Genomic DNA, 12175 nt, shown 5'->3' with positions numbered 1-12175 from the left:
TAAGGGTCTGGCAAGCCCAAGGGGGCACCGGCAAGGAGAACTCGGGTACCGTTTTTTTAGAACCTAAACCGGGAGATGATGGAGAATTAGAGCTCACCCCAAAGCCTCATTCCAAACCTTAGGCTGCTTTGATTTTATTTCCTGTCTTACTTTATGTTCAAAGCATGCGAACTAGACAAATATGCGATTAGGATTTGTTTGAGATTAGCATGCGGATAGAGATCATGTCCGGTAGGAATAATAAGCATGTGGGGTAGATATCATGTGGGGTAGGATTTTTCATTTCATGATCATTTTTTATTATTTTTCACCTCACTAACTCTTTTCATCTTTCTTTTCTTTTCTTTTTTTTCATCACTTGCATCATTTAAAAGAGGTATTGATCCACTAAAACGTGTTTGTTAAAACTCGAATAATCTGAATCCATGAACAAAGGTGTTGTAATACAAGAGATGAATACAGAGGATAGTCTACAAGGCGACTATGTGTCACATTCAATCCAGAAGACGTGGTGCCCACAATTGAAGAGTATATCACTCTGCTGCATTATAAAGGACTCAGAATGAACCGGGTCTACATCAGCACAATGAAAGCTTATCTTTGAAGAACTGACTGGCAGAGGTTGCAGGGGCAGGATGAAGGTTATGTATCTTGGAAGTCCCTTTGAACACGACAATGGCAAAATGATAGCTGAAATTGGAGACCATTGCTGGCGAATTCAAGAAACATATTAATGAACTTCACATAGTTCCTATCAATTAAGGGCTCCAATGACGAATTCGTTGGGAACAGGCTCAACAAAAGTAAATGCTCGAGATGCGATCATTCGAGACTTCTTGGACCAGTACGAAAAACAACTCAACATTTTCACGGTTCATCCAGAGAGGTCGGAGCGGTTCGACAGGTTATTCAACCGGTGAAAGACGAAAGCAGAAGATTAGTCAACATGTCAGAAGCTGTCAGGATATTTTTGTCTCTTAAAAGATAAAACATTTTTGTCCCCAATAAGGATTATTCATAATAACAGGCACATTTCTTGGATCAATGCCTCGAACATTTCATGCATTCTTGCATTTTTGCATCTTCATCTACATTTTTAAGCATTTTCATAAACATGAAATTAAGTCACGGAGGATTCGATGAAGTGGTCTTAACCATATTACACCACATGAAAGCAAGATTTTAACAATTAAAGAAAAACTGAAATCAGTACAGGGGGAGCTGGATCAGCTGATTGTAGGACTAAGCCTGCCAGGATGATCTGAGAAAAAAGTACCCATCTCCTAAGGGCTACAATGTTGAAGTTGTTGCCACATAAGGATCCCCAAACATTCCTCTGAAAATTGTAAGGCACTGAAGCGCAAGATCCAAACTCTGATGGATTCAGGGGCATGGACAGCCGAAGAAGGGGGCATGGCATATACCATTTGCACTTAGAAGATTGTTTTGTTTGAACACGCCTCTGATCTTTCATGTTAAACGATTGAAGTTATGCTACTTTCTAAGGTGGAGCAATTGAGCAAATTTTAATCTTTAGTTCTTCGAATATTAAATGAATTAAGGATTCTTTTAATTCTTCAAGAATTATAGATTTTTGACATATGGCAAGATTAGACCTTTCTTACCCTATCTCAAACCCCAAAATAAAATACCTCGATTTTTTTTTACCCAAAATAACTCATGACCATTACCAAAAAACCAAATTTTGACATTACCTCCCTTTGAAATTCTTGAACATTGCATTTATCTTTTTGATACACCCATACTTTTCTTTGAGTCAATAAGATCACATCACTGCCTTTTTAGACTCAAAATTGACATTTTAACCCAAGGCATTGAGTTGTTCATCTGAACATGAGATTTATTCTAAAGACACAACTTGGGGCATCTTGCGGGGAGCTTGAACATTGAGACATCTGGGGAAAAAAAAGAATTCATCCTAAATAATTCTATCACGCGTTAATTACACTGTTTTCATGTGAATAGAATTAATCCTGAAAATCTATCCCCCTGGGGATACCTTTCTGTGAGGACTTCCATGTATGAAATGATGAACGGCTTTCTTTCTTTATCCTTCACAACAGGAGAAAATATATATCCCTTGTGTCCCCTTTTGAGCTTGTAGTATTTTCTTCTGATCCAACCCTAACCAAGGATCACCCTCCACATTGGGGGGCAAGGTGGAAGAAATCTGCTCACATGAGTGAAGACATCAATCAAAAGGAGACACCAAAAGGTGGACCAAATGGCAAGTGCGGAGATCTAATCAAGAACAAAAAAGAAAAGAAGCAAAAAAGCAAAAAAAAACAAAGAAAAAGAGAAAAAGAGAAACAAGAACAAAAGGAAAAAAGAGCAAAAATCAAAAAGAAAAAGGGACAAAAAGCACATGCAAAGATTCCCTAAAGACAAATGGCACATCAAGCTTCAAACTATAAGATTGATCAAGCACAATCATTCCCGAATCTCTGAATCACTTCACTCGAAGATCATGGAACATCCAGAGAAAATCCATGAGAAACACATATGAGCAGATCCAAATTGAGCAAGACATGATTGAAGGCATCAGAATGAATTGATCCTTGGTTCAATACCCTGAAACACTTGTTTAGGCCTATTTATCCTTTTCTTTCATAACCACGAACCCTGGCCTACATTACGTGCCTTAAAAGTCCCTTCTAATCATACATGGATTTCTAAACAGAAGAGACTATCTTCAGATTTCATCCCGCCCATCAGGATTAATCTTTGTTTGCAAAAAACAATGTAATTAATGCATGGTAGAGAAAAATAAGAAAGGGGGTTCAAGACGTACATCCTTAATAGCGTCTTGAAACCAAGGAGGGTTCGAGTTGAAAACCTGAAAAGGCGGCTCGAATATAAAAATTGTGCAACTGAGGCGATCACAAATTCCTTGATAAGGCATCGCACAATCCGAGTGTGACAACAAAGGTTGGGAGTCAGGGAACACTTCCAGCAGAGGAGCATGCAAGCTACCCCATCAATCTTTTGAGCATCCAATGTCAAACCTTTAAGCATCAAATGTTAAACCTTTGAGCATCAAATGCCAAACCTTTGACCAAACACAATAACTTGAGACTTTTTATCCTTTCCTTACTTGACTATCTCCAAAGATAGCTTGGATCTTGGCAGTTGTCAAATAGCTATAATTTATTGAAGGATTAACATTGTAATTAATTCTTTGATATCCGATTAACTCTAGTTTTATGATTCGTCTCAATTGTAAAACCGTGATAGGGCAATATTTTTAAAACTTGAGATTAAACATTTTTTGAAACTCTTTAATTGATATTTTCATGACTTTGAAAATAAAGAGAAAGAAAAACATTTTTTTTTCAAACAAGACAGTCTCTCTAGAGTGAATCTTGGTAAATGACATGTGACTCTCAAACACAAAGCTCATGCTTATAATCAATGATGAAGCAAGAAATGAGGAACATTTGGGGCATCTTTGAAGATTCAACATCAAATATTGGGGCATTTTTGGATATTGAGGCATCTTTGGGGATTCATCATCCTAATGCGAATTATCAGACCTTTTCAGGAGATAAAATATAACCAATTCATGTTACATGCATCTTATGTATACATTTTAGAGTGTCATATCTATCATTTTCTTCCCACATACATAATTTTTGCAGATTTTAGAGTCAAGTTTCGACTTCAAGACGAAGGATACTCGAATCAAAAGCACCTTTAAAGATTTATGTTGGTTGCTTAACTCAGCAGCAAGAAGCTACACTTCAACCAATTTGACATATTGAAAGATCGACAGATCTTAGAATCAACTTCAGACGAGTTCGAGAGATAATTCAAAATCGATCCAGTTCGCATTTTCAAGTTGGATTTCAACTTCACGACGAAGGATATCCAATTCCTGGCTCAACTTCACGACGAAGGGGCCACCCACGATTTCAACTTCACGACGAAGGGAATCGTGCTCACCATTGTCTCTCTTGAGACAGTTTCCCTTGAAACAAACTTTGTCTCTCTTGAGACAGTTTCCTTTGAACAAAATTTTGTCTCCCTTGAGACAGTTTCTCCTGAAACATAAACATTGAAAACATTTCCCTTGAAATGAATTTCGTCTCTCTTGAGATAATTTCCCTTGAAACAAATTTTGTCTCCTTTGAGACAGTTTCTCTTGAAACACAAAATCTTTGAGATTGTTTCCCTCGAAACAAATTTTGTCTCCTATGAGACAGTTTCTCTTGAAACACAAAATCTTGAATTTATCTCCCTTAAAACAAAATTTCGTTTCTCATGAAACAACAGATATCTTTGAAATCGTTTCCCTTGAAACGAATTATGTCGCTTTTGAGGCAATTTCTCTTGAAGCGTCATCTTTGAATATGTTTTCCTTGGAACTAATTTCATCTCCCCGTGAGACAATTTCTTTTGGAACTAAGTTTTATCTCTCTTGAGACAGTTTTTCTTAAAACAAAATTTTGTCTCCCTTAAGACCGTTTCCCTTGAAACAACAGATATCTTTGAGATCGTTTCCCTTGAAACGAATTCTATCTCTTTCAAGACAACTTCTTTTGAAGCATCATCTGAACTGTTACACTCAGCTCAGGCACATACTTGAGATGGTCGAGAAGCATTTCTCAAATCAAAAATAGAATGTGCACATCAGATTTGAAAATTTGAAGAATTCAAGATCATGGATCAAAATTTGAAGATTCAAGAATCAAGATTCCAGACAGGCAACTGGAGATCGAGATTTCTCTCCAGAGCCCCAAGATAACATATGTTGCATATGCATTTTAGGCACACCTAAGAGCATTGCATCCATAGCATCACATATATGCATAACTTTTTCAGGTTTTAGCTAGAGTCAATTTCAACTTCGCGGCGAAGGATATTGCACTCAAAGTGACACAATTTGCTCGAGAGTGGATTTCAACTTCACGACGAATGATATCTAGCTCGAAGCTATACTTCACAACGAAGGGGCCATCCGCGATTTCAACTCCACGACGGAGAATATCGTGGCACTCGAGACAACACAAGTTCAACTTCACAACGAAGGGACGGCTGGTTGTCAACAAACAACTTCTCAATTTCAGAGCCAATTTCAACTTCACAACGAAGGATATTGGACTCCAGACAACGCAAGTTCAACTTCACGACAAAGGGACCGCTGGTTGTCAATAAACAATTTTCCCAATTTCAGAGCCAATTTCAACTTCACAGCGAAGGATATTGGACTCCAGACAACGCAAGTTCAACTTCACGACGAAGGGACCGCTGGTTGTCAACAACAACTTCCCAATCTCAGAGCCATTTCAACTTCACAACGAAGGATATTGGACTCCAGACAATGCAAGTTCAACTTCACGACGAAGGGACCGCTTCTTGTCAACAACAACTTTCCAATCTCAGAGCCAATTTCAACTTCACAACGGAGGATATTGGACTCCAGACAACGCAAGTTCAACTTCACGACGAAGGGACCGCTGGTTGTCAACAACAACTTCCCAATCTCAGAGCCAATTTCAACTTCACAACGAAGGATATTGGACTCCAGACAATGCAAGTTCAACTTCACGACGAAGGGACCGCTGCTTGTCAACAACAACTTTCCAATCTCAGAGCCAATTTCACTTCACAACGAAGGATATTGGACTCCAGACAACGCAAGTTCAACTTCACGACGAAGGGACCGCTGCTTGTCAACAAAATTTCATTCAGAGCCAATTTCAACTTCACAGCGAAGGATATTGGACTCCAGACAATGCAAGTTCAACTTCACGACGAAGGGACCGCTGTTTGTCAACAACAACTTCCCAATCCCAGAGCCAATTTCAACTTCACAACGAAAGATATTGGACTCCAGACAACGCAAGTTCAACTTCACGAAGGGACCGCTGCTTGTCAACAAAATTTCATTCAGATTCAATTTCAACTTCACACGAAGGATATTGGACTCGAGACAACACAAGTTCAACTTCACAACGAAGGGACGGCTGGTTGTCAACAAACAATTTCCCGGTTCCAGAGCCAATTTCAACTTCACGACGGAGGATATTGGACTTGGAACAATGCTACTTACTTGGATTTCAACTTCACGACGAAGGATATCCAACTCAAAGAAAGATTATCTGCCATCAAAATTGTCGAGTTCGACTCCATTCAGCTCGATGACACATCAATCACACTACTTTCCGGTTGCAGTCGAGGTTTTCAAGTCGAGAAGAGGACCTGGGTTAGCCGTGCCTTAGTGACAAGCAACCATTTTCAAACAGCATAGCTTAAGTCAAGAAAAAGATATCTGTCAATGAAGATTTCTGAGTTCGATTCCGATCCAAGGTCTTTAAACCGAGAAGAAGACCGAAGGGTAACGGGAAGCCACGTGCTGATTCAAATTCCGAACTACGGCTTTAATTTCATATCATTTCAAGATGAACTCGACTTCACGATGGAGGAGTCATCCGTAACTCAATTCGACAGGGAGTTATTGAAACATCATAGTCAATTTTCAACTCCACCGAACGAAAAGTGTGTCTTTTAATCTTTGCCCTATCCCCGTTACACGACTATGGGCAAAGAGGGGCAGCTGTCAACACACATTTTCGTCCTACTAGAATTCAAACTCCTAAAGATAGGATAGAATTTTACTAGGATTCAAAAAATAGGATAGAGTTCTACTATTATTTAAACTCCTAAAGATAGGATCCACAAGCACTATAAATAGCCATTGTAACTCACTATTGTAACACACGATTTACACACAAAACATAGAGGAAAGCACGGGAAGATACAAAGGCAAAGCTATTGTAAAGGATTCGAAAAGGAAATAAAAGGTAGCATTTTCTTTTTTCTTTCTTTTGCATGTGCACGTTATTTTTCTTGAGATTTGGTTCGAATAACCCAAACGTGGGTTGCGCCGATGACCAAAATGGGTAGGGTTTCGAAGTTTCGAACCTAGATCTACCCCGAGGCTTATTTTGAAAAACCGGTTTGATTTTCGGTTAAAGGAGGGAAATAGCTTTTTAAAAATCTATATTAGTACCTTTATTTATTATATGGATATTTTATTCATTTATTTTTATTATTTATGTTATTATTATTATATGTATATATATATATATTTCTTTAATATTCTACTTATAAGTCTATTATTACTATATATATTGTAATTATCTTTATCTAGTCATATATTTTTTTATACTTTTAATGGTTGATTTATATACCTATTATTAATATATATATATTCTTAATTATTTTTATTTGATTATTTTTTTATTTACGTATATCTTATAACTTTATATATATATATATATATTTATTTCGTTTTTTTTTTATATTATTATATTTTTTTTAAAAAATCTTGTGTCTTTATCATTATTATTAAAAATATTATATATTACTAACCTAGATGACCCATTTTTTTGTCTTATTTCTGACTAAAGCCCCTCACTTTCGGTGAAGTGAAGGGTAACTTTTCTTTTTTAATACTTTGATGTATATATATACTTTTATATATATTTTCCTTTTTCTTTGATGTATATATATATATATATTTTCCTTTTTCAAATATTACTATATATATTACTTTACTATTTTTTTCCTTTATCTTATTTATTTATTTTATTTATTTTATTTTTCCCTTTTCCCTTATTTGTTTTATTTACCTTGTTTATCTAACACATTTCTCGATTTTTTAAGGATATTTTCAAATCAATAAAGGGTAAGTAATTGGGGTCGAAACTTTACCTTTTAATTTAACTTGTTATTTTTCTTAATTAAGACAACTGGAAATTACGTAGTACCGAAAGGGCGGTTCAAGGGTGCTAATCCTTCCTTGACCGTAACCGACTCCCGAGCCCGACATATTTCTGGTAAGACGCAGATCAGGTAAGAAATAGGGTATCCGATCAACCCATTTATTTTTAAATAAATGATCGGTGGCGACTCCAATCCATTTTCCTAAGTCGAAGCCCAATTCCGGGGCCCAACCGAAAGACGGTTGCGACAATAAGATTTATCATAAATTATATCAAAGGATCATGATTTTGTAGGAATCCGAAAGCCTTTGTATCCAAAAATATTCTTTCAAGGTTGTAACTACATAGGGGTTCTTGTAGACTTGATGTGAATAATAAAGGTCAATCTTACAAAAGTCAAAAGAGATTGCATAAAACTTATCAGAGGCCATATCACACCACTCCAAAAAATATAAATTTTCAGAAGTCTTTGTATCCGACCTAAGATTTTAACTATGGAGGGATTCTTAAAAAAATCATATACGAAACAGAACTCAATCTTACAAAGGAGATTCAGAAAAAAAATAATAGGGCTTTTTTCGATTACAATGAGTTTTTTTAAAGTTAAAAAGTTATAATATTTTTATTAAATTTATATTTTTAAATTATTTAACTGACCTCTTTCTGAATGGTTTTTAGGCTTAAAACAAAACGGGTTATTTTTATAAGATTTTATATTTATTTAGTTTAAGAATTAAATTGAAAAAAAATCAAGGATAAGTTGAAACAAGTTACCAAGTTCAGTGACCTGAAGTTTACATATCCTAAAGAAAAACCAGACGCACAAACTATAGGGGTGCTTGATTATTGCCCAAAATTCCAACAGTGAAATATGGAACAAGATTCCTACAAGAAATCCAAAGGAAGCACCGTTGAGGAATGCCAAAGCATGATTCAAAGAAGTCTACGGAGTAAAGTTTCAAATCCTTCTTAATCCTTTTTTTTTGTTTCTTAAATGTATGATTTTCATGGGTTTCACGTTTAGTGTTTGCGAGCTTTTCTTTTATTGGGGTTTTAGGTCAATATTCATTTGAGAATATTTGGTGGTTTATTCATAGGAAACCTTTGGGAAATGCTTAATTTATCTGCTTTACTTGCCGTAATGGAGTTCTCGGGGTTTATGATTTTTTTTTAATCCGAGGCTTTAGGTTAATACTCAAATGTTCTATTATTGGTGGTTATTCATGGAGAAACAATGGGAAATGTTCAATTTTGTTGTTTTACTTACTCGAATGGAGTTCTCAGGTTTTATGGGTTTAGATCAGGGATTTTTATCCCAAAATTCACCAAAATAAAGAACCATACAAAAAATCCAAAGGATGCACTGGTGAGGAACGCCATAAATGATTCAAAGTAGACGGACTAAAGTTTCACTTTTTTTATTCAACTTTTTTACGTTGAATTTATGATTTTATTGGATTTCAATCTGTTTAGTGTTTAAGAGTCCTTAAAAATGTCCTACATGCATTAGGACATGGGGTTTTCGTTGAATTTAATCCTATTGGATTTCAATCTGTTTAGTGTTTAAGAGTCCTTAAAAATGTCCTACATGCATTAGGACATGGGTTTTCGTTGAGATTTAATCCTTGTCATTGTGAGCAATCCGTGGCTCTTGCATGGTTTCCTAAACTGTGTGAACCACACTAGGTACTCATTAATTGCTCAACGGACGACACTACTAAGACACCTCCCTAAGGAGTCGAGAGACCTGTCAACTAAGTATCAATTTTCGTTGCTTTGTAGATTGAAGTATTCATTCAAGGTTAAGGATTTATGGGTTTTGAGTTCTCTTTTTAGTCAATTCAGTTTCTGAGGTTTATCAAGAAGAGTGAGTAACAAATAAATTCAAGCTTTTACAAATTTTTGCCATGTTGGAGTGAATTTGCAAGTTTCTCAGTTCTATATAATATGTCTCCTTGCACTTCACAGCACCAGTCAAATCTATATACGATTGAATGTGTCATTTATCATTATTTTGTGTGTATATTTGGAATAGCTCCAATGGTTAAATTTTGATGGAGCATATGGAAAGCTGGGTGTAAATTAGGAGATAATTTCATCAAGGCAGTTAATTGCGACCGGCAGATGGGTGGAGGCTATGTTCGTGGTGATGGGTAAGCCTCTTTACTATTTTTCTTTATACTAGAAAAGTAGCTTTGAGTTAATTCAATTCAAGCAGCTTATCGACCACGGTAATTTGACTGTAAAATGAGTATAAACTCTTAATCCGTTAATACAGAATGAGTAATGGTTTATTTAATGAAATATTGCAATTGCTTTTCTTATAAATGTTTTTTCTTTTATAAGTTTCGTGTGTTTCTAGATAGTGGTGTGTAGCAACCATATGAAACTGCAAGACGATGTCAATCAAGTAGTTATACATGAGCTTATTCACGCATATGATGAATGCCGTGCTGCGAATTTGGACTGGTCTAATTGTGCTCATCATGCTTGTAGTGAGGTTTGTCAAACCGGAAACTGTCTTAGTTTAATGTCCTGCATTTGGTTTCTACTTGTATCCGGGCTCCCTCGGTACACTTGGGTAAGTAGATGTCTTCAAATTTTTTTTCTTCTGTTATTGCAGATTCGTGCTGGACATCTAAGTGGCGATTGCCACTACAAACGGGAATTGCTGCGGGGTTTTATGAAGATAAGGGGGCATGAACAAGTGAGTTCTTTTCCCTCTTATTTTGTATCTTTATCTTATTTACTCCCAAGTAGGAGTTGTGCTAGGAACATGAATCCGAATAAAACATTAAGGGGTTGTATTTCCTAAAAGAACTCAGTCACTACTTTTGATTCCTTTTACAATCTTTTTCTTGTAAAATACGAAATAGCTCTATGAAGCAGAATTTTCAAGACGAAGAGGAGTTGGCTCCTCTGTGCATAACAGATTCATCTTGAGAAATATATTTCGGACCAGCCCTTTGCATCTACTTCTTCCTAGTCACTGCTCCGACTCTTCCCTTTTATTAGCATATTTGTGTCTAATGCATTTCGGAATGGGTATAGGAATACGATAAGGACCCTACAATATATGGAAAAACTTGGAAAATCCTTATTGCCAATGCTTGTACTTAACACTCAAACCCAAATCCAAGTAACAAGGTTTCTAGTCGCGCACTGTTAGTTCCAGCGTGTTATTTGTTGTACTTACAAAGCTAGAAGTAAAGAAATTTGTGATGGAAACCCACCTCTATCTTGCTAATGACTCATTAATGCTGTGCATCATTCACTTCAACTTAGTTATGGTCTTTCCTTCTTCTATATTCTGTATAGAATCTAAATGATTTATGTTTTGGTTTTGAAGGACTGTGTGAGAAGAAGAGTTCTGAAATCATTGACCGTTAACCCCTTCTGCTCCGAAACAGCCGCGAAGGATGCCATGGAAGCCGTGTGGGATATCTGTTATAATGACACGAGGCCCTTTGACAGAGCTCCTTGAACTCCAGTCACGGCCACCCCGATCGGTTTCTACTTCAAATGATTCTCTAATAAATCCTTTTATGTGTCGTACAATAGGAACATTCATTTCTATGTAAGGGAAATTTCATTTCTTGATGAAAAAGGTTTTTCTCCTCTGGGAGAACTTGAAAGGTAAGGATTGTAGCGTTGCTAGATGTCATACAAATTTTACAGCAAGAGTTGTTGAGATGTGATTAAGGAATTGAGATTTACTCATAATCCCAAATTTCGTTGAATTCATTCAACTATTCCCTTTTTCGAATTCATTATACCAAATCATCTGTCTCAGGTCTACAATCAATCCAAAACCATGAATCATAAACAGATCGGGTTCATTGTTATACTATTAATTTAGTGGCTTGATTTGATTGGCCTTCTTTAATCTCATAATCTAGACAGGTGTAGTTATTTCCAGGTTCCGTGGCGGCACTGCTTTTCTTCTTCTTTCGTTTCTTTGGTACATGATAAAAGATTAATCAAACTGTCAACGGTCCTCGACTCTGCCATCATCATCTTCCTTTTATTTTTATATATTTTCATTTAACATATAATTTCATTTATTCTTTTTATGGTTACTTATTGTTTATGTCAATTTAATTTACACTGACAAACGATTAAATCACTAATCATCTATGTTTTGCTTATCTATTTCATTAATTTACGATTTATTTTATAGATTTAAAATTTTATTTTTATTTGTTTAATAAATACTTTTATTTTTACAAAAAATAATATATATCGGATACATGTTTTTGTCTTATTTTTACAGGTTCCTATTTTATTTTATTTTTCTTTCAGAATTAATTTTATTGTATCATGATTAATGTATGATTCTTTTCCCGTATATTTATTTTCACTAAATCGAATAAAATAATAATAAGACGTCTTCAATACGATTTTATCTAGAATGAACTGCCTTAAGA

General features: G+C 35.7%; 1 protein-coding gene across 1 annotated transcript; it reads left to right on the top strand.

The window, feature by feature from the left end:
• Positions 1-8531: 8531 nt before the first annotated feature.
• LOC120147431 (mitochondrial inner membrane protease ATP23-like) lies at positions 8532-11497 on the top strand. Its single transcript, XM_039160813.1, has 5 exons — positions 8532-8698; positions 9784-9901; positions 10110-10248; positions 10372-10455; positions 11098-11497. The coding sequence occupies exons 2-5, from the start codon at positions 9873-9875 to the stop codon at positions 11230-11232; spliced, it is 387 nt and encodes a 128-aa protein (XP_039016744.1). The 5' UTR covers positions 8532-8698; positions 9784-9872; the 3' UTR covers positions 11233-11497.
• Positions 11498-12175: the final 678 nt, after the last annotated feature.

Source organism: Hibiscus syriacus, unplaced genomic scaffold (assembly GCF_006381635.1).
Source record: "Hibiscus syriacus cultivar Baekdansim isolate YM2019G1 unplaced genomic scaffold, ASM638163v2 tig00110940_pilon, whole genome shotgun sequence".
NCBI classification, from domain to species: domain Eukaryota; kingdom Viridiplantae; phylum Streptophyta; class Magnoliopsida; order Malvales; family Malvaceae; genus Hibiscus; species Hibiscus syriacus.
This window is presented reverse-complemented; position numbering and strand designations above follow the sequence as displayed.

What these genes read in the sequence shown, in the direction of transcription:
- LOC120147431 (XM_039160813.1), top strand. Translation starts at nt 9,873, where the DNA reads ATGGGTGGAGGCTATGTTCGTGGTGATGG. An exon ending in CTCATCATGCTTGTAGTGAG is followed by an intron (nt 10,249 to 10,371) that starts GTTTGTCAAACC and finishes CTGTTATTGCAG; the next exon opens with ATTCGTGCTGGACATCTAAG. An exon ending in AGATAAGGGGGCATGAACAA is followed by an intron (nt 10,456 to 11,097) that starts GTGAGTTCTTTT and finishes TTGGTTTTGAAG; the next exon opens with GACTGTGTGAGAAGAAGAGT.